We start from the raw sequence: 24,275 nt of genomic DNA, 5'->3' as shown, positions 1-24,275 counted from the left end.
TTCAAAGAAAAGAAGATAAAGTGTATATTTAGATTTGGAAATGATTTCTAGATGGCCACAAAGACTGTTTTAGTTGACCAGGATGACATGTCACCCACAGAAAAGTGCTAGTGATTAGGTCACTTACAAGGGATCACACAAGGTACCCTGCACATGGCAGAGATGCCACGAACAGGAGGAACATGAGCACCTGCACTGTTAATGTCCTGTATTCCTATCCACACAAGGGAAACAACTGCAGTTAACATGGCTCTATCCTATTTCTTAAAGTCCTGCTTACATATGAAATTCCTTTAACATCTTATCCACTTATTGTTAATAATTTAGTTTGGCAAGATATTCTCCAAATAGAAACTTAAAAATCAGACACTCAACATTGCAGAAAATGTGGTTTCTTAAAGTTCATCGGTTACCAAGTATTTTTTGAACCAATGGTAAAATATATCACTCATAACTTTAATCTTATACCAAAATAGCCACAAAATTACACTTGTGAATGACCTTGACTAAAATAGAGAATATTTAGATGAAGCAATCACCTTAAAAGGGGCAAAACAAAGTATTAGGTTTTAAGAAATGGCAGAGGTAGCTATATGATATAAGTTAGAGAAAACATGCTTGCTGGCAGTGCCACATTCACCAGTACAATGCAAGCCTTAGCATTCCCATTCTGTACATGATAAGAACTCTCTACATAAAGTTTGTATCTTACCATGAACTCTTGATCCTGTACTAGAATCATCACTAATACCTTGTGGACTTACATCTTCAGAGGATGTAGTATCTACATAAAATAGCAAAATGGATAAAAAATATTTCTAAGCAAAAAAAAAAAAAAGCCATTATAAAATTATTTATGCAGAATATGGAAATTCTTTTCAGTCATAGATAATACATCTTGATTTAACACATTTCATGGATTCAACCAGAAACTGGAACTAGGTGCAAGACAGAATAGCTCTGAGGAGAGTTGACTCACTTAGTGAAAACACAAGAAGCAATGAGACAATCTCCCATGACCCTGCAAAGCAAAGCTAGAGCGTGGGTTGTTCTACATGGTTCTCTGTGCTAGAAGTTGGAGTGTTTTAGGCTTTTTTTAAAGCTTGTATTTCTCCTTTTCTCACTCTTTACTTGGTTTACCTTTTCCTTTGCTTGTTAGCTCATTAGCTGTTTATTATGAAAAGCCTAGGAAAGATTTCGGTTATTTGTATGATGTTTTAAATTTTTGAAATGATTTCAAATAAAATCCAGATTGTTTTGATAATTATTTTGGGTTGCTGCTATCAAAATTATACACAGGCAAATCAAATTAAAATTCCTGTTGCCAATAGTTACACCACAGTGCAAATAGCAGATGGCCTATATTTAATTATTAGACAACTGCTTGCATCTGAAGCCTGTAGAAGAGTTGACAGTTGAAAAGTTGATGGCTGTAGTAGAGAAGGCCATAGCTCCCAATTCTTTTCTCCTTTTACCCGTTGAAATATCATCAGGAACCTCCAAATGTTCAGTACTACCTGTCCACTGTCCTCCTGCTAGGACCATGGACTGCACCAGGTCATTCATGGCTGGGATGCAAATGAAAGCAAATGAATCAGCATGGTTAATGTATATGCTCTTATTTCTATTTTGTATTATAAATGATCTGGTTTTTGTTTATGGCTTAATGCAAATGAACACCAAAAACTATGACCACAATGTCATTCTAATTATGATATACATCTAGCTGAATGAAATGAATAGGCCAAAGCTTGATGAATTTCAATGAGTATTTTTTTCCCACTTGCACCCCCTTTAAAGAGAGGAAAAGGAATTTTACTCTGTACAACTGTCATGCTTTTGTGCAGTAATGTGCAATATAATTAGAAGCCTTCATAGTGTGGTTGTATGGTGACAAAAATGGAATGAATAAAGGTAAGATACAGGGCAGTTCTTATACAGCATCATCACTGAAAATGATAGAGTCCTTGGTCAGAGCAGGTTACTGAAGAAATTATTCACTTATGCATTTAGCTGTTATGCATTAGCTGTTGTTAATAATTTAGTTTGGCAAGCCAGTGTAGTCATTTGAAAGAAGCTGAACTGTCATAATGTCTTACACATGGAAATATGAAATATGTCCTTTGATACTTTAAAATACTTGGAAAAACACTGAAGATAATGATAAAGTATACCACTCAGTAAAAACCTGAAAGAGATGATATCCAAAGTGACAGACATTTAATGTGATTATATAATTACCAATTCAACTTAGAAAAACCAGAGTATTATTATATAAAGAATGACAAACATTTTCAAGAGTTACAAGCCATTTAATTTATTTATTTATTTATTTAATTTTGTTCATTAAGGAAATAAATTCCTAACACTGAAGGTTTTTTAAGCAAATTTATTTGGGAAAAAATCTCTATGGCATATAATTAAAGGTGTTTTTTTTCCTGCCAACTCTTAGAAAGCACTGGAAATTTATATTACATGTATGACTAAATATATGCACATACATGTATCTGAGCACACATATAATGCAAATTCAGTGCCAGTTTTAAAAAAATATTCTTCCAGCTCCTTTTTATTAGATGAAGACCGCACTTTGCAAAATAAGAAAATTGGCACAGTCCAGAGAAAGGTTAGTGAAATATTAGTAATGGAAGCCAGTGTAATCATTTGAAAGAAGCTGAACTGTCATAAAGTCTTACACATGGAACGATGGTAGGTCTTCATTTTTGTCTTTCTTCGGTCTGTTCCTCAAAAAGGGCAGTCTTCTCAGTGCAACCACTTTAATGTCAGAGCATGAGAAAAAACAGAAACAGAAAAAAGGGAGAACATATGGGAGTTAAATGTTGAAATTAAGGACAGAAATGAATGTTTGAGTTTCAGCTATGTATGCTATACTAAAGCTATTATTCTCTTGCTGCTGAGTGATAATGAAATATGAAATATGTCCTTTGATACTTTAATTGGAAAAACACTGAAGATAATGATAAGGAACAATATATTTGAAAGCTTGGATTGGCTAGAGTCCTATCAATACAGGAACTTAATGAGTAGAGTCACTTATGGAAGGAAAAGTTTTCCTAATTAAGTTGTAAAGGTTTACCTTTAAATTAGGGCTATTGGTGGCCCACAAAGCATACATTATGAAGATATCTAAAGGCTTTTCAATCCTTTATTTTTTTCTACTTTTTAAATTATAAGGCTTAATTCTGGAAAAAACATAATTTAGGAAAATACAAATTCTGTACAGGAGCATTTTAGTAAAATATATCAACCATAACTGGGGTGCCCAGGGATGATTAAAACAGTCTAAAGAAACTTTTAATATTTTCATTAAGGACTTTCATTATTAAACTCTACTGCAGAAAATAGGTGATTCTTGGTTTAAACTGAATTCTGGTGTATTTTTATCAGCACCATGGAAATATATACTCGTTTGAGCAAAATCTTTCAAAAGATAACATTAGTAATTATATTAATGTCATTTTGCAAAAGGTTGACTGGCGGAAGAGAAAAGTATTCTGACAGTAGTAATAAATGCTAGCACTTAATATATAAGCTAATAGATAAGGAAGCAACCTAAAGCAAGCAAAAATGACAGAGAAATATGCATTATAACATTAGATATTCTGAAGGACTTTCTGAATGAGTTTATTTAAAAATTGGGTAACTTCTAAAAAATTTTGTGAATGAAAATTAGGGTTATACATAGGTGTCAACAGCATACAAATAAAAATGTTCACTAGAGTCACTAACAACATTCATAAACTACATTTTATCAGATTTGAATACAAAAAGTTATAACATCTTTTGGAACTGCAATTTAGGAGCTAGGGAAACAACCTGCATAAAGTCTTAAAAGCATACTGTACACAGCCTTAGTAACTATGCTCTTTCTTGGGGCTTGCTGTCATCTTGTAAATAATTAAAGCTCTTTGACAAACCGACAAATATCATTCATCAAGGAAAATGCAATCCACATACAGCTTTTTAACTTATTTGACTGCTATTAGGAATGGTCATGATTCATTTAAACTTTCAATCTGAACTATTTCTCTACTAGATTGGTAAACACAGCTGTTATCAATGATTAAAAAGAAATGAACTGAAAGCAAAAATGGACATTTAGCTAAAACAAAGCTGAGTGGTTGCAGCATGCACATGGTGTCTTGTTAAGACACTTTTTCTGTTTTCAACTGTTTTCCAAAGACTGCTTTACTGACAGACAGACACTTTCCCAATGGACTGGATAAAAGGAGTTTTAAGTATGCCAGTGGTGGAATGTGATCCCTTTCATGGCAGTTAGTTTGTAGATATACAATGTTCTTTTCCCAAACCATACTGAAATTAAGGGAATGTTAGCATTGTTGGATTTTGTGTTTCTTTTAAAACTTCTAAAACTGAACAACTGCAGGAAAGGAGAATATTACTTCCTTCTGATTCTTATTCTGGAAATGTAAAGGAATGACAAATTTATATTTAAAACAAACAAGATACCCTCAAAAATGATTGTGCTTTTCTTGTGTATGTTCTCATATCTGCATTTAAGTATCTTTGATCAAAAAAATTAAATGCGTCCATTACCATCTCTTATTTAATAAGATGTTAGGTATTTTATTTCAAAAGGTGGCAGAAAAAGTTGAATTACCTGGTATCCTTTTAAGGAAAACTTGATCTCTCTACAATATTCAGGTTTCATGTACATTTGCTAACAAGACTAGCAAAAGACCCAGTTAACAATAATCTTATGTGGGGGTAAAGAATTAAGCTACTTTCTTGAGACACACACACACACACACACACACACACACACACACACACACACACACACACACACACACACACACGGGGTATGGAATTAAATCATTTTCTTGAGATGAATACAAACATGTATGCATAACACACATTATGCATATATGTAGACATGTACATATGAATTATATGATGGTTTTTGTTCCTTACACATGGATTTTTAGAGTGATATAGGTGCATTCTGAAACATATCCTATAATGAATGTCTAAATCTCCTTTACCCTAAAAAATACTCTTCTCAGAGATAATTCCCCCAAGGCTATAGTTAATTTTGAGTGTTTTGAGAGCTGCCCATAAGGAAAGTCTATCTTGGGGGGAAGTATTAGCTATAGCTGTTTTTGCCTATTTATTTCATATACTTACTATATATAATATGTATATAATTTCACTATTATTCTATATAATATATATGTTTATAAGTATATAAATTATACAAACATACATACTACATTTATATACATATAAATACATATTTTTTATTTAGTGACTTTGGGGATAGTGTGAATGGATGCAAAGTACCCTCTTCACATATTGTAAGACCATTGCTAGTGGTCAACTTCTTGGACATGTTCAAAAGGCCTAACACTACATTTTTTTCTCTTTTAAAATATGCTTCCTCAGGCCTTTCCTTTGCTCTTGCTGTTTAGCTAAGCACACTAGGAAAGAAATATAAAGACTATGAATTATATGTGATACATTATGACGTGTACTTCTGCTTTTGTAATTTAAAAAAATGAAATCACAAGTTTATACACAAACTTCTATCACCACATCTATTTAATTTTAATTATCATTTACCAACCACTCAATTCTTATAACCTTCAATTAATTCTAAACCACTGAGTAACATTCTCTTCAAATTTATATCTATTTCTCTTTGCTACCCCCCAATGTAACTTTGTTCCAATTTGACACCATCAGTGTATCAGAATAAAACCTCATTATAAAATGCCTTATTATCTATTTAGTTATAAAGAATTATAAAAATGACCTCTTACAAATACTTCACACCTCATAATCACCCTATGAAGTGTGACACAAAGGTAAAAAAGGCTTGCCTTGTATTAGCAGAACTAGAAACTGGCAGAAGTATTCTGGCTCTTATTTCAATGTTCTTTCTATACTATTTTCCCTCCCTGGCCAAATGATGGCATCTTTGTGTATAGTATATCCCTAAACACACAATATCGCAAATCATGTGGTTATGCAGTATTGCAGTGTGCAATGCATTTTATAATTACATGGCATTAAAAAGAAATGATTCATCAGACTATTATCCCAAAGGACTGTCGAAGATATTTAGGAGGAATCTTTAGAAATGATTCTAAATCAGACTAGAAATCACAAATATTTAAAGAATTTGAACACTCACTGCTTCTTTTCTTGGTCCCCAAAGTTTGGCCATGTTCTAAAGAGTCTGAACCTGCTGAAGAACTGACTTGACTATCTTGATGGGGGAGTTGAAGAAATCCTTCACTGGAGTCTGAGCAGGTAGGTGTTAATGTTAGAGATTTCTGATGTTCCCGATTAATATCTTTCTTAGACTTCATCAATTTCCTCATTTTCAGAGTAATCCAGTTGCCTCTCCTAATAGTTTAAAAAATCTTATCAGCCTAAAATTCAACATATAAATCCTTCATAAAATTAGATATCTTAACTTTTTTTGTCAAACTATGAATGAATAAATTTGGCTAATGGTACCTTCTAGGAGGAGATGGGTCAGAAAATTTGTACTGATCCATTATTTTTTCTTCTAGTTTCTCTTTTTGTCTTCTTAATTCATTTAACTTCTCACTATAACAACAAAAATTACATGTTAGGATGGGTATCATAACAAAAAATCTATGCTATTTCTATTATACTATGGTGCTGCTCATTTCGGGAACAAGGGGAAGAGAAAAATTTAGTAAAGGTGAATCATGGTTTAATACTAAGAAAATTAATTCACTGAGATGCCCAGGTTAAAATCCCTGATTTTACCAGATTCCTCTATTCTCAACAGATCCAATTTAGTCCTGTCAGTTCTCTCTCTCATATCTATCTTTGTATTTGATCTCAACTTACAACTGCTTGTGATTTTTCAATAGATCACTGCAACAGCCTTCTTAAAATTTACTAATCCCTATTCTCAAAGCTCAAATTCATACTCTAGAAAAATGTTATCGGTGGTTTAAAAAAAATACAAATTCCATCATATTATTCTCCTGTTCAAATTTTTCAGGGACTCCTTTGTATGGCATAGAGAAGCCTTTGAGAAGTGGCCCCTGAGTATTTAGCCACTATTCCGGTGTTCCTCCTTTCTCAGTTTTGCTCCAGGCAATATCAATTTCTTTTTAGATCTTACACCATACTATAACATACTTCGTGTTTTTACATTTTTTGCTCTCTTGGCCTGGTCTACCTCCTCAGGTGAGCTCATATTGAACTTTTAAGTCTCAGATCACTCAACCATCTCTGTAAAGTCCTCCTTGCCTCTCCCAGACTAAGGTACCCCTTTTTACTATGTTTGCTCTATTTCTATGACCTCCTACACATACCTCCATTATAGCAATGATTTGTATTGCTTCCTTTATATTACTTGTTCTTTAAGAGCAGAACCCACATATATAAACCTTGTACTTCTGGTTCCTAACATAATGTGTGAAGCATAAGCATTCAAAAAAGTATATATTGAAATAATAATGTCAAAAATCAGGAAAAATTAGCATTGAGTTTCTCTGCCACTGGGTATGGCAATGATGAAATCACGCATAATATTTCAGAGTGCAAAATTATTTGGTACCTACATGTACTGTCTTTGTTCAACATGAAAAAGATCCTTGCTTTCCATATTTTGTTCCAATAGTTTTCTGTTCTGTAGCATTAATGTCTGAATTTGATCTAGCAGATGTCGATTTTCTTCTTCTAAATTTCCTTTGAGTTGACTCAGCAACTGTTTAAAACAAACATTTATTTTTTAAAATACCAACATTTAAATTCAACATAAATCACCCAAAACATCTGAAAAATAGAGTACTTCACAAAGACTCGAGACTTCTACTATTTGAGCAATTAGATGGTTACACATTGACCATAACATGAATGATTTATTTTAGAGATGACAGCTAGAGTGCTGGGTTCTGTGTTCTACCCATATATTTCCTTAATTCTGATGAACACTGGGTTTTAACATATAATAAATTATCTAGTTCCAAAAGCATAGCTTTCTTCAAAACTGTTTAACACACAGTCTGAAAATTCAATTCAAATCTATGGCCCTCTATTTAAGTAGCTATGAAAACTGGACAACTTATTTTATTTTCTTAGTTTCAATGACTTCATCTATATAATAAGGATAATAATTTCCACCTCAACCAGGGTCAGGTGAGAATCCTGGCCACAGGAACCTTCACTTTATCCATAGTTGGTCAGGGCCCCAGGACCCCACCCAGAACAGAAGCTGCTGTGCATTTGCTGAATGAATGAATGATGCTCATTTAAGAATCAAGGTCAGGGCAGACACATTCCAGTAAATTCAAAAGTTTAGGGAAAGGATTAAAGATGGTGAAGTGAGAGGTGAGACAGATGCCTCCTCCTAAAACCACATACAATATGAAAATATAATTAATACAACTAATTCTGAGAAAGCAACAGGAAAGAAGGCTGTGCCAGATTGCATTCACGTGGAGAAAAGAACAGACCTCATGGAACAGGGTAACGTACCAAAGCTGTGACCTGGCGGGACCCAAGTACTTGCCTCACCCCAGCTCACTGGCAGGAGGAAGAGAAACGGAGCAGGGAGGGACTGGAGGCCTGGGACTGCTGAACACCTAGCTCTGTAGATCTGCTCTAGGAGCACAAACCTACATTTCATGGTGTTCTCGTGATTAGTGGAGTTGGAAAGCTAAGACAGGTGGAATACCTGGAGAGACTGATTCCAGCGGCTTATGGAAAACAGTGATCCATATCCAGCTGCTCTGGGACAAAAGAAAGACAGGCAGTCTGAGAGACTTCCTAACAGTGAGAGGGCTGCTAAAGGGGCAAGGATGGCACAGAGCTTACTGCTCAGGAGAAAGGACAGGTAGACAAAATTGTCTGGACACACTCTGCCCAGCAGGTTTGGAGCTTTCAGGATCTTCAGGTGCTCCATCCCCCTGGCTGGATATGCATTCCAAGTACCCCCATTGTGACATGCAGCCTGCTACGCCATCCTCCTGGCCAGCCCACCCCTGGCTCACAAACCGGCAGCCCCTGCCATGGTATCAGGCCAGCCAGAGGGAAGCCCGCCTACAGCAACTACAATCGCAAAGCATAGAGGCTTGCACCTGTGTGCTCAGTTCCCTGGTTCTGGCAGTGGAGACAGGCATAGCAGCTGGGAAACAGGAAACAGCTCTTTCCTCCCCACAAGCACCAACACCGCTCCCTTGCAACTCCCAACAATGCTTCAGGGGCTGAGCAGCTCCAGAGAGTAGAGCTTCTGGGCACTAGAGGGTGCCACATACAAATATAAAATGTCAAAGAAACCTGGTTCAAACCAAAATCATACAAACACCAGAAAGAGAGTCAAATGAAACCAATCTCATCAATCTTCCAGAAAAGAGATTTCAATATAAAAATCATAAACATGCAAATGGAGGTACAAAAAAATATCCAAGAACTCAGGAAAACATTTCAGTCAGATATCCAATCATTAAGGAATACAATGGAGGGTTTTAAAAGCAGATTAGATACAGTGGAGATGATAAATTAAATAGAAATTTGAGAAGAGGAATACAAAGAAGCTGAGGCACAGAGAGAAAAAAGGATCTCTAAGAATGAAAGAATATTGAGAGAACTTTTGACCAATCCAAATGGAACAATGAAATTCAAACCAAGACAGACAGAAATCTTGTTGTTGAACTTTTCCTTTATCATTAAAAAGCAGTTAAGCAACAAATATAAACTGATTTAAACAGTGTTGTTTTTTTTTGCTAGTACTTCTTTTTAACTTTATAGTGTTCAAACTAAAAGGTGAAATCCTTTACTTTTGAATACATACCTTAGGTTTGAGAACTTGGGGAAAAAGTATACACATCCATTCACTTTTTAATAATGAGCAAGAACTTCAGTGCATATTTCTTCTTATGAATGTATGTTGGATACAACATTCACTCCCACCCCAAAAACCTCTGTCCCAGTGGAAAAGGCTTAAGATATTCATCTGAAGAACTAGGGGGCATTCTTAGAAGTTCAGGCATAAGAACCTGATGTCTGTCTATTAGACTGTAGAACACAGAATAAAACAAAAGGCTAATAGTGGTCTCTCTCAATGCCTCTTCAGCAGAAATGAAGACTTCCCAATATGATTTTCTGCCAGAGTGCTTAAGGAACTTAGAGGATTATCATATATATAGTATAGAATAGGGAAAGCAAAAAAGAGCCAAGCATGCTATCTTCCAAATATACACCAACCATTTTTCATAGGACCTATTACCAACCTACCATTATAAATCTCAAAATTATTTTCAACACATAGATTTAAGCAACTGCCAATTGTTCAGTGTTGATTTTTAAGTTAAACCTGATTTGCATTCTCTAGGTTAGAGGTTAAAATTTATAAGACTTTGGAATTTTTAAGGTCTGGGTTTGAATCCAGCAATCTGATTCTGCCATTTATTAGCTGTGATCCTGAACCTCAGTTTCCTAATCTAATGAAGAGAATAACTATAAAGAACTGCTCATAAAAATTACACAAATATACAGAAATACAACTAATGAAGTCCTTAGCTCAGTACTTGGTACTTAGTTAACATTCAATAAGTAGTAGCTACCATGCTTCCTATTTTACTTAGCATTCAGTATTAGTCTTGATCAAATATTTTAATATTATTTTGAAACAGAAGTATAACATTATAATGTAATAAGTCAGATATCACATGGAAGCCTTATTACCACAACTTCTTTAAAAAAAACAATTCATATTTACTTCTTAGTTTAAGAAAAGAAGGAAACTTGTAAACTATAGTTTTAATTCCAAATTTCAACTTTGAACCAGATGATGCAAATCACTAATGGTTCCAATAAAAAAAAGCCTTGAGTTAAAAATACATAAAATATTTGTCTTAAATCTAAGTAGTTATATTTACCTCTTGTAATGTAACCAAAGTTTTTATTTCAATAGATGCTCTTTTCATGAGCTCCTTATTCTCTTTCACTAATTCTTTCAGATGGATGTAGGATTCTTTATAAACACCAATCTCTTTGAAGAGGGTTTTATTTTCTTTTTCCAAATTTCCAATTTTCACATTATTTTCTTCTAATGTAGTATCTTTTATTTCTGTTTGTTGTCGGAGTCTCTTATTTTCCTTCTCCAATTGTTTCTTATCCTTTTCTAGTTGAGAAGTCTCTTGCTCTAATGACTTATTTTCTTTCTCTAACTGTTCTAGTCTTTTGCTAGATACTTTTAACTCTTTTAGGTTTTTTTGCAATGTTTGATTTTCCATCTCTAAGAATTGAATGTCATTCTCTAATTGCTGAATTTTCTTCTTACTGTTTTCTAGATCTTTCTGTAGCCTTTGATTTTTGGTATCTAAACCCTGGTAGCTAACTTCCAAGCATTCTGTTTTCTTCAAAGTTGCTTTCATGAGCTCTAAACCCTTCTTAAGCTGTTCTTTTTCACTTCCCAGTTCTTTATTTTCTAGTTGTAGCTGAGCCATTTTCATGCTTGCACACTTCAAAGATTCCACATTCTTTTGCAGTTCTAAGTCTTCCTCGTCAAGTTGGGAATTCTCTTTTTCTAGGGATTGTAACTGTAAAGGAAGATTTTGAAAGCTATGCATTTGAAAGCTCATGTCTTTCAGGAGTTTATAATGTATTCAATATTACTCAAAATGACCTTTAGCTATATATAGTTACATTTTTAATGTCAAATATGAATACTGGTGAAATATACACACATATTACTTGGATTTCTTCGATAAGTCTTTAATTAAATAAATTTTGCCATGTATATATAATTAGTCTTCAGGAAATATTGCTCTATTTTACATGTGTGTGTGTGTGTATATATATATATGGGTGTATATGTATGTATGTGTGTATTCATTCCCCAAAAGAATTCTAATTTGCGAACATCAAAATAACAAAATCCCCTGGAACATCTGAACTAATCCATCCAATTTATATCATGGCCTAATGTACTGGTTCTCAAAATTCAGGATGTTAAACAATCCCTTAAGAACTTACAGAAGTACAGATTCATGGTTGGCTATAGAATTTTTGTTCTGTAGCTCTATGGAAATCTGTATTCTTATAGGTGGCCTGAGGACTATACCTATATAATATAAAACAAATCATTTTACTTCTAAAAAGTAAATAGAAATTTTAAAATAGGAAGTCTTTCAATCTATCTAGTTTACTCAAGCATAAAATGAGAATGACCAATCAACACTTGAAAGCGAATGTGAAAGTACCCAGAAATGTTGCTACCACCAATTCTCCCTTCTCAGTGAGGGTAGAGTACAGGGGTGTTTCCCTCCGCCTCTACTCAGGGACTTCAGAATCTGTAGGCCTCTTCCACAGATACTTTAACGCACAGGTATGGCAAAATTTTACACCAGAAGATAATTAAGCATAATGGCAATTTAAAAAATTTTAAGCTTTCCCTTCAACTTTCCTAAAATATGACAGAAAATTATGTAAAACCGTAGTTACTTGAAAATCTAAAAAATTCTAAAATATTTCCCTTTGATGTTCTATGACATTTTGTTTGCATACATTTTTAAATAACTTCAATAAGTTAAATACATTGCTAATAGGAAATTTATTTAAATAGTTAAGAATTCTAAGAATTTTGATCATTTTATGTACAGGAAGTTTAATTTTTCTACTTTAACCTTAACATCAATGGAAGATAATCTCACATGGAAAAAAGTCTTCCCATATTATCTCGAAAGCATCAAGTTGCAAATCTTATCCAATCCAGGAACTCAAGTCAACATTAATTTCCATGTTCAGGAAGCTTTTAGCTATTAATAACTAATGGTTCTACCTTTACAGATTGAAATATATGGATAACAGGTATTCAATTACACTTGTTTTACGTCAGTGAAATTCAAGTGAAACATTCAGTTTACAAGACATCTTTCATGCAATGACTTTATCAGAAATTGCTAGAATCACTAAGAATTTACAAATTAGACTGCAAAGCTAATTTCAAAATCAAATTATAATTTCCAGATCCAACTATAATGACAACCAAAATTAAACTTCCAAATACTAAATGGCTACTCCTACACTTTAACACTATATTGGTTGTCAAATGCTTATTAATTGGTTAATGGATTAAAGATATAAAAAATGTTTTAAATGAGTAAAAATTTTTAAAGAAAATCAAGGAGTCTTTTCACATTACCTAAGGCAGTGGTTCTCAAAGCATGGTTCCAAAACAACAAGATGAGCATCGCCTAAGAATTTCCTATTAATAAGAACTCTCAGCCCTTACCCGTGACCTACCAAATCAGAAACTCTGGGCAGGGGGCTCAGCAATCTGTTTGAACAAGTCTTTACAATGATTCTGATGAATCTATAGTTCAAAACCACTATTGTAAGGGTGGGGAGATTTTCATAACCAAGTCTAGAAACCCAGAATCTATCAAAGGGAAAACTAGACATGGTTGACTACATATAGAAATAAAAACTAATTTGTAAAGACATATGTGTAAGAGTATTTATTGTAATACTGTTCCCAGTGACCAAGAACTGGAAACAAATTGAAAGCACATTTGGGGGAAAAAATGTGATGACAGGTGTTCCTGAAAGAAAACATCATGTGTGTTCCTATGACATGATTCTACTTATATAAAATGTGTGTGTATGAGTGTATGCAGAAAGATATGCAAAAATAAGTTACTTGGATCTATCACACAATTGGATATTTCTGATTCAACCAAGCCTTATTAAAATTCAGGTTTTGTAATGCCTAAATTGTGGTCTCTAAACCATTTACCACTGAAAGGAACAAAGGCTTTTTGGAGAAATGACTGTTTACAGGTCTCAGGCCAGAAAATATTTAAGAGGAGCCTAGAACATTTTGTCATGGCAGAAAGCAAGGTAGCTTACAAGGAGTGCTAAGGTCATGTCCTAAGGATTAAGGAACCATTTTAAAGAGTTATGACAGTAACAAATGTAAATGCAGTGGAATGAAACACTTCAAATATTTTAAATCCATGAGTTCATAATGACAGTAAGACAGACAAACTCATTCATTATCTCAGGATATGAGAGAACTAATTCCTTACTTGGAAACTTGTAAATAAAGGGAAAGAATCAAACATTCATCCTGCTTTTTCCATTGAGCTATTCCTCAGAGTAACCAATGATTGATTTTTGTTTAAACCAATAATTTAGAGAAAGTTTTTCTTTAAGAAATAATCTAGCTACCAAATTAAGAATATCAAAATTTTGAAACTTTGATTAAGGGATCCAAGCATATGATTACCATGACAACTAACATCACAAAAAGAGAGAGAGACAACCAATCAATCAATGTGCCCCTTGATTGAAATATACTCCTTATGAATATTCTTACTAAAAACTCAGTTTGAACCTGATTATGCCTACAGATTAAACAAGAAATACAGGAGACAAAAGAACTTGCTAAGTGACACAAAAAGGATGCAAGGAGCAAAATCTAGATTGTGGGGTATAGTTAGACAAAAATCCTGGTTTTTTTCAAGAGAAAACTGCTAGGAAAAAAGAATAAATCTATACACTAAAAAAAGACTTAAGAGTCTTTTTTGATTGAACATATTCATCTTACTTGGATTTAGATTACAACAAAATGTTAAAAAAATCATAACAGATTTGGAGAAACTGAAATACTGACCAAAACCCATTAATTTTTTAAGTGTGATAATGTCACTGTTCTTGTTTTTTGAAAAAATTCCTTACTTTTTAGCAATATATACTGAGATACTTATTGGTGAAATTATACCAAGTCTAGGACTTATTTCAAAATCATCTAGTGCTTGTAGGGAGAGTAGACAGGGTAGAGGTAAGACATAATTGTTAAAGCTGAATAATAAATACAAGAGTTCATTACTTCACATTTATGTGTCTGAAAATTTTCATAGTAAGTTAAAAAAATGAGAGTACATTAAAAACTGGAAAATAAGTACTCTATGACAGTGCTATTAATTGATACTTTTACATATATTTTTCTGACATTACATTAAAAATTAATTTGTACTTACCTTTTTATTTAGTCTTTGATTTTCTTTCTCAACTTTCAGGGCTTTGGAAGTGTTACCTTCTGCAGAATCCATACTACTGCCATGTTCTTCTACAGTTTTTGTCAAACTCTGGTTGTCCATTTCTAATTTCAATGACCTACTTGATGTCAATTCATTCACCTCATGGCCCAAAGATTTTTGTGGTGCTAAAATATTGAAAAATATATATTTGGTAAATCTGTGTTTACTCTTTACTATTTAAATTGTTGAGTATAAATGTACTATATCACCTGGTCCTGAACTTTATAAAATTTTCTACAGTGATACAAGATATACACACACAAAAAATAACATATTAAAGACAGGTAAATCTTGAATTTTCAATGCATCCACAAGCATTCTAGTGGGGAAAAAAAGTACAAAATTTACACTGAAGAGACTAGAGTTTCAGCTCTCATTCCATGAGAAATCAACTACTTGACAATGTCCCAGCCACTTTAAGTTCAATGAGTCTTAGGTTACTTGCGCAAAATATAGTTATTACCCTGTGCGCTCTCTCCTGGAGTCATTGTTTGATTCAAGTAAGAAGTATAAAACATATCCTATCCCCACACCTTCAAAAATTAAAGGACAGTTTGGGTTAAAATATCCTAATCTGATTCTGAAAAAGGAAAGACAGCATACACTGGTCACCTTGAAAAAGTCTTTCTCTAAATGAAGAATCCCTAGTAAACCTAAGTGTAAAGAGCAATATGTACTTCACTTTGCCAAAGAAAAAAATCTAAACAGATTTGAGCATTACATTTTTTAAATTAAGAAAATTCAGTTTCTAGTTCTGTAAATGATCCTCTTTGGTAAGCTAAAATAGTTACTTTTAAGTAACCCTGCAGCAGACTCATTTAATCTGTTAATTAAGCAAAAATATTTACTTTGATGATATAAAAATATTAGGGTTTACAAATAAAATATGACACCTATAATTTATTTTAAAGTTCTCTATTTCAGGAAAGGCAACAGAAGTATAGGAGGGCATTTCTAGGTCTGTCTACTTTTGTGTATATTGAAATTCTCCATCATAAAAAGTAAAGAAATATGAACACACAAAATAATATCCCCACAAGCATACATTCTTTCCAAATTGGGTATGATAGACTATCCCTTATATTTTAAGCAAAGAAAGCCTCGGTTCTTCTATCTAGCTTTTATTCTAGCCTGCATATTATTAATCTTTTAAAAGTTGATGTACTAGGGAGTCACTCACTTCTAAAATTCCATTAGTTGTCCAAGTCTTCTTTCCTAAAACTCTAGTTCATGATTTGTAGTCATGCATTTCAATTAAACAAGATTAAGCTATTAATACAATATACCTTAGCAATACTTTTAATACAGTAACTGTGTTTGAAAGAAGTTTCAGGTCAGACACTGAAGGATTAAAAGGATACTTACAACATATTTTTAACAACATGGGGATCTACCCATGTTATAATCCTAGGTGAAAAAGAACCTGAATTGTATACACACTGATCTGATAATGTCTAAAATATCCATGCATGTGTAAAAAAAATTCTGGAAGCAAATTTTGTGAAATGTAAAAGTGACTTAAGAAAGTATTAGTTTCTTTAATTTCTCGCTTTATATTTTTCCACATTTTATATTTTTTCCAAATTTTCTATAAAGAAAGTCCCTTGTATAACTTAAAAAACCAAACTACAACCCATTAGAATGGATTTGCAGGTCTATAACCCCAAGTAAGGATGATGACGATGATATAATGATAATTATAAACATTCAAATGCTTACTATTTACCAAGCACTATTTTAGGGGCATCATAAGTATTAATAAATTCAATCTTCACAACAGCCCTACAAGGTATTCACTGTTATTGTTCTCACTAAACAGATGAGAAAACTGTAATTTTAACTACTTTAGTATAGAAAACATTTAAGTCTGAATTGCTTTCCTTGTAACAATTTGTAAGGAATACAATAAAAAATGTTTCACAGGTATTTTAAGAAACGCATCTCAGCAAGTTCACTGGCTGAATATTATCACTTACGACAAAGGGAATTCCTAGAATTTGGAATTGGGTTCTCAAGTATAAGATTAGGAAAAGCCTAATGGTAATAAATATGACAAATCATCTGTGAAAGTAATTACTCTGTTTGCACCAGACTATAAGCTTTCTCAGACCTTATATCTATGTCACCACTGTATCTTCAGCCTGTATTTTACACATGGTAGATGCTTATTAAAATATATGCAAAAGGAAGGAAAGCAGGTGAAATAATCTAATACTGATTAACTGAGGAATTATGGAACCAGTCTAATTCAAATAAATGTGACCTAGATGTAATTTCAATAAACATAGCAGTAGTAGCATTCTCAAAGCTAAATAAATATATGTATATGCTCAGCTTAAGCAAGAGGACAAGTCAATATGGAGCCTATGAAAAAGAGTCAAAAGTTAAAAATTTATCTAAGGGTCTTTCATCATCTCCAGGGTATAGCTGGGCTGGACTGGTTGGTAGGTATAATCCCAAATTGCTGATTACATATATTGATGAAAATAGCCATTAAGATCCTTAACTTGCTTTTATAAATCTGGCTACATATTCTCCTAAGAATCTTTTCTCTGCATTTTGACTTTCTACTTAGGTTTGCCTCTAGTCAAAGAACAGGTTGACCAGCTAAGTATGACTTTTCTGTACTATCCAGTAGATGGCTATCTTTTGCAAAATAAATTAATAAACTGGTATTCCAGCTTCCTGTGATATTAACATGAAATAATGCCTAATCAACTGATCAAATCTGTCACTGCACTTATTAAGTTGAGTTGTAAGACATGTAAAGATAAGGACCAGATCCAGGAATGTGGTAATTAAAATTACTCTAGATATCATATCTAGAGAGACATCTCCAGGCAGGGAATATAAAACTGCAATAAAATATCCAGAAATGTAAGCATAAATATGACTTCATTTATTCACTCATCATTTTAATTAAAACGATATAGGGAATACCTTCAGAAAGTTCACTAGTTCTGGATAGTTGTTCCAGCTCCCATCCAAGATGTAATAATTCATCCATACTCTGTTTTTGTGCCATTTCCAAAGTCATATTTTCTTCTATTAATTCTTCTATCTTTTTTCTATCCATATCACGTTCCTTTTTCATTGGCAGGGAGGAGACAGAGAAAAGAAGCTAAGAAACTGTACAATTTCAAGCTAATATTTTATTATTACTCTTATTTATCAGAAACTGAACAATATGAGGATAAATTTTGAGTTCCTTAAAATTTTTGACAGTTTGAAGGTAATAGTTGGTTACAATCATTACTACTAGTCATTACACTGAGCAGGTGTCTGACATCCTTAAAAAGTAATCTCTGGGCCACTGAAAATTTCTTCATATGAATATACCATTTTAGTAGTATAATAAATAATTTCCTACCCAATGCTAAATTTTAGCAAATAGTTTTATTTCTGTATTTTTAAAGGCATGTTTACACAATAGCTTCTTAGGGTTTTTGGAAAAGTAGAAGATAAAATTTAATAAATAATAATTTTGAAGGAGCATAAAATTCTACCACTCTGGTATTTATATAAAATTTATATGTAATTTATTTATATATAATTTATTTAGCTAGTTCTCTGTTAAAGCCTCAAGGGCACTAGCCATCCTTGTCATTACAACGAAATTAGAAGAAGCTTGTATTTTTTTTCTTAGAGGCCATGTTACCTTAAAATACTTACCATTTCCATATCATGCAGTTTAGCTTTTAGTTGTAAATTCTCTTTTTCTAATTCATGCAATTTATCAGAACGAGCTCGTGTGCGTTCTAATTGGTCCTCCAACATGGTTTTTGTTTCAAATAAAACTTGATTGTCTTCTTTTAATTCCTAAAAGCATTTCAAATAGGCTTTATTTACAACAAATGGGTTAATATCTGTTAAATTTTCTAACTCTGACACATAAAAATTCTTTATTGTAAAATAAGACATTAAGCTGTCTTCACCAACAATTCTGTGCAAGAGTAAAGCGCTGAGGAATATAAATACAGCTGGTGTTTTCTTGGTTTCATATTTTCCCCCAGAATTTAAACTATTATGCAAACAAAATCTCAGTACTTACATTAGAATGAGTAATACTATTATAATTTCACATGAAATTATCAGGATATATTTAAATTCCTTAATCATAAGGATAAGGAACTACGTATAAGTAGTCTTTCAAATATTTAAGACACAATCTCAATAGAACCAGGGCTTTATTTATTTACTGAAATAGATTTAAAGACTTCTCTCTACTTAAACTATACCTTGAAAGTATATGGTTTGGGGTTTTTGAGTAAAATATAAGACTTACATAATGTCTGCAGTATATAAACTAAAGTCAAGAGAAACTATATTAAAATGGTGGCATTTATAGATCGTAAAGTATCTAAAGATTCCTTAGCAGTGCCATGCATACATGCATTTCAATAACTGTTGAAGAATTAATATGCACCCTATTTCTGAAGTCCACTAGATCTACTTACTGGTAAATGTCCTAACTACTTAAAAAAATTTTTTTATTGAAGTTAGTTGATTACAATACTATATTAATTTCAGGTGTATGATGATGATTTGACAATTATATACGTTATGAAATGCTCACCACAGTGTGATTACTGTCATCAGAGAAAGCTGTTATAGTATTACTGACTACATTCCCTATGCTGTTCTTTTCATGTCCATGACATATTATTTTAAAATTGGAAAGTTTGTACCTCTTTATCTCCTTCACCTATTTCATCCATTCTCCCCCACCTCCATCATCTATGGCCCCACAAGTTTGCTCTCCTTGTTTATAGCCTTATTTGTGTTGTTTTGTTAGATTCCATATGCAAGTGCAATCATATGGCATTTGTCTTTCTCCAGCTTAGCATATCCTCTAGGCCCATCCATGCTGTTGTCAAAGGCAAGAGTTCATTCTTTTTTAAGACTGAGTTATATTCCAGTGTGTATACATACCACTTCTTTTTTATCCATTCATGTATAAATAGACATTTAGGTTGCTTCCATATCTTGGTTACTGTAAATAATACTAGGGTATACATTGGGGCACATACATCTTTTCAAATTAGTATTTTTGTTTTCTTTGGGTAAATACCCTAAAGTGGAATTACTTGGTTGTGTGGCATTTTTAATTTCTTAAGGAACCTCCATACTGTTTTCCATAGTGGCTGCACCATTTTACATTTCTACCAACAGTGCACGGTGACAGTTCCCTTTTCTCCACATCCTCACCAACCCTTATCTTTCTGACACTAGCCACTCTGCCTAGCATGAGGTGATATCTCATTGTGGTTCCGAACTGCATTTCCCTGATGATTAGTGTTGTTGGCCATCTGCATGTCTTCTTTGGAAAAATGTCTATTCAGTTTCTCTGCCTACTCCTTAATTGGACTATTTGTGTTTTGGGTATTGAGTTGTATAAATTCTTTATATCTTTTGGATATTAATGCCTTATTGGAAATTTAATCTGAAAATACATTCTCCCATTCAATAGACTATCTTTTCATTTTGTTGAGTTTCCTTTGCTGTACAGAGGGTTTTTAGGCCTGTGTCCACGAGTTTACTGCCTGTTTTCTTTTAGAAGTTTTATGATTTTAGGTCTTACGTTTAGGCTTTTAATTCATTTTGAGTTTACTTTTGTGTACGGGGTAAGAAAGTAGTCCAATTTCATTCTTGTGCATGTAGCTGTCCAGTATTCCTAACACCCTTCATTAAAAAGACTCTTTTCCCCATTGTATATTCTTGATTCCTTTGTCAATATATATAAATTAACCCATAAGCATGAGTTTATTTCTGGGTTCTCTATTCTGTTCCATTAATCTGTGTGTCTGTTTTTGTGCTTATACCATTGAATACTGTATCTTTGTACTATAATTTGAAATCAGGGAGCATGATAACTCCTGCTTTGTTCTTCTTTTTCAAGAATGCTTTGGACATTCAGGGTCTTTTGTGGTTCCACACAAAGTGTAGGATTATTTGTTCTAGTTCAGTGAAAATAAGCCATTGTTACTTTGACAGGGATTGTACTGAATCTGTAGATTGCTTTGGGTAGTATGGTAGTAAAAATATTCATTCTTCCAATCCATAAGCATGGTCTATCTGTTCATTTATTTGTCATCATCAATTTTTTTTTTCAATGTCTTACAGTTCTCAGAGAACTTTCATCTCTTTGGTTAAATTTATTCCTGGATATTTAATTCTTTTTGATACAACTGTAAATGGGTTTTCTTCATTTCTCTTTCTGCTAGTTCATTATTAGCATATAGAAATGCAACAGGTTTCATTATTAGTATATAGAAATTCTAATCGTTTCTTGGTAGAGTCTTTTGGGTTTCTATATAAAGTATCATATCATCTGCAAATAGTGACAATTTAACCTCTTCCTTACTAATTTGGATGCCTTTTGTTTTTTCATTTTCTTGTCTGATTGCTGTAGCTAGGACTTGCAATACCATGAAAAAAGTGGTAAGAGTGGGCATCCTTGTCTCATTCCTGATCTTTGAAGGAAAGATTTTTTCAGCTTTTCACTATTTTCATGCTAGCTGTATGTCATATATGGCCTTTATTATGTTGAGCTACATTCCCTCTATACCCAATTTGTTGAGAGTTTTTATAATGAATGAATGAATTTTGTCAAATATATTTTCTGCATCTATTGATGGATTGTATCCTTCTTTATGTTAATGTGGTGTATCACACTGACTGAAGATAATGAACCATCCTTGCATCTCTAGAATAAACCACAGGTGGTCATGATGAATGATTTTTTTATTTTTTAATTCAGCATGCTTATATTTTGTCAAGGACTTCTGAATCTATGTCACCAGGAATGAACTAGTTTCTAACTACTTTCACTTATAGTATTTTCACTTCTTGAATTTGCATACAGCTTCCTTATCCCCATAATGAAAGTGAACCAAATTCTCCCATTTACAATGAAGAAACTAAAAAAAGAAAAAATAATGCAGAAGCAAGCACTGTCAAATTCTAGCTGTCAAACTCAACTTCACATAACACTGAAGCACAACCATTAAGTAAGAAAAATATTCAGAGGGGAGGGAGAGAAAGGGAAGGAGCGTGAGCATGTGTTGAGAGAGCCTTCACTGATCCCACTTTAGTATTCTGCATTGAGCAGCAAAGAGAGACACGTTTTGCTTTCACTTCTAGGAACATGTTTGAATTAATAGAGATACACACTTTATTTTGACTATGAGAGGACTCAAGTCTTCCCTACCTATAATGCAAAATAAAGGAATGAAAGAAGAACCCCAGAGAATTCAATGAAATTAGTTATGTCCCCAAACCCTTTTTACAAGTCTAAGTGATATGCTCACCCATCATAAAATAAACACCTGGAAGTATTTACAGTTTGTCAACATTTCAAGAGTTTCTTACATTTACTAAGTGCATTTGAAATGCACTTTGAAAAATCGCAACAATTTCAAAGAAAAAAATTGTGAGTGGCTTAAATTATGCAACATACCTCAACTCTTGCCTTATAAAATTCAGTATCATGCAGCCTTTCTTTATATCTGCTGACTTCACTTTCCAGCTGATCGAGTCTGACTGCCTTCTCCTGAAGTGCATCTAATTCATCTCGGTACATTCTTGCAGAACGAGCATCCGAAAGTAAGTTCATGTTCTAAATATAAATAAATATTAATATCTTAATATTGTTTTCTATTTTCAAATTGATAACCTTTGGTTGCACAACTTGATGAATTTACTAAATAATAAAAAAATTGTATACTTTAAAAGTGTGAATTTTATGGTATGTAAATTATATATCTCAAGTTGTTTTTTTTTAAATGAAGAGATAAAAGGTTTTTTAAAACCAAGAATAAAAAGTATTTTAAAATACCTTTTTTAGATATAAATATACAAACTTACACTTACATACAATTTTTCTGTAGTATTCTGTATTAGGAATATGAAAATATTCAGGATATTTTTAAATAAGTGAACCTCTACTTAACACAAATTTTTATGTAATGTTATATATAGGAATATAAAAAGTATTCAGGATATTTTAAAATAAGTGCACTTCTACTTAACATAATCATTTATAATTAACCTAAGGTGAAAAAGTTAAGTTTAAAATACAGGGTAAGAACACAGAAGAGGCAAACTGTATTACTAAAATTCATCATTACTTACTTTGGAAAAACAATGTTTCTATCCAGGTAATCTAACAAAATTCTGCTGAGTTTTTTTTAATACTTCCAAGGGAATGCTTAGTATTGCATATCTTAATGTCATTTCAGGCAAATTAAAATTCAACCTTTTATAAGAACAGCAGTTACCACAGTGTGATCCAGGGACATCTGTGGGTCCTTGAAACCCTTTCAGGGAGTTGAGTTGAAAACTATTTTCAAAATAATACTAAAACATTATTTGCCCTTTTGCTCTCATTCTCTCACAAGAGTGCAGTGGAGTTTTTCCAGAGACTACATAGCATGTGAAATCTTAAGAGACTCAATACACAAAACAGATATGAGAATCTGGTAGTCTTCAATTAAGCCAGGCATTAAAGATTTTGCAAAAATGTAAAAGTACCAGTCTTCTTAATTTGGGGAGAAGGGGGAATATGGTTATTTGGTTAACATAAATTTTAGCATAGAATGGGTTGTATATTCTTTTTGAATGAATTAATATTTAGTTATTTTAAGTTTTAATTTCAAGTATAGTAAATACCAGTAGATACAATCCACATTAAACATCCTTATTGATTTTCAAGAGTGGAAAAGAGTCTTGAGATCAAAAAGATTGAGAATCACTGTTTTAGACAGAACATACATAAAGAATTGTGCTACCAAAAGTAGAAACAACCACAGCATATTTAGAAATAAATATCATGATTCCCAGTGTCATTCATCTAGCAAGGTTTCAGTTTATGATCCTGCAAGTAGAATATTCTCTCAATTTAAAATGGCACGTTAGGGTAAGGGAAAGAAATAATTGTCCAGCTTACCACAGTCCTACCGTTTATGGTTAAAGAAGACTTCAAGCACTACCTCCAAATGGAAATGAAATCTTATAGTTATTAAAATAAGTGAACTCTTAAACAATCTTGGTTCAAGATTAAAAAACACAAAGCTTTAGTAAACTAAAAATAGTTTTTTTAAAGTAAAAAATTTTTATCTTAGTAAGAAAAAAGTGAAAAAGCAAAAAACATTCTATCATATATAAGTTAACATAAAGCACCAACAAAGAGCAGAGACC

The 24,275-nt window shown here is 32.8% G+C and overlaps 1 protein-coding gene across 1 annotated transcript in view; it reads right to left on the bottom strand.

Annotated features, from left to right (window-relative positions):
• LOC108401295 (girdin-like) overlaps positions 1–24,275 on the bottom strand; it is a 95,626-nt gene that overhangs the window by 11,694 nt on the left and 59,657 nt on the right. The window contains 10 exon segments of the mRNA XM_073240992.1: positions 2,697–2,731; positions 2,733–2,775; positions 6,179–6,393; positions 6,508–6,600; positions 7,593–7,738; positions 10,911–11,573; positions 15,018–15,202; positions 18,018–18,162; positions 18,750–18,896; positions 22,537–22,695. Of these exon segments, the coding sequence (XP_073097093.1) occupies positions 2,697–2,731; positions 2,733–2,775; positions 6,179–6,393; positions 6,508–6,600; positions 7,593–7,738; positions 10,911–11,573; positions 15,018–15,202; positions 18,018–18,162; positions 18,750–18,896; positions 22,537–22,695 (1,831 nt within the window).

The sequence above is a fragment of the Manis javanica genome, chromosome 1 (assembly GCF_040802235.1).
Source record: "Manis javanica isolate MJ-LG chromosome 1, MJ_LKY, whole genome shotgun sequence".
Taxonomy (NCBI): domain Eukaryota; kingdom Metazoa; phylum Chordata; class Mammalia; order Pholidota; family Manidae; genus Manis; species Manis javanica.
This window is presented reverse-complemented; position numbering and strand designations above follow the sequence as displayed.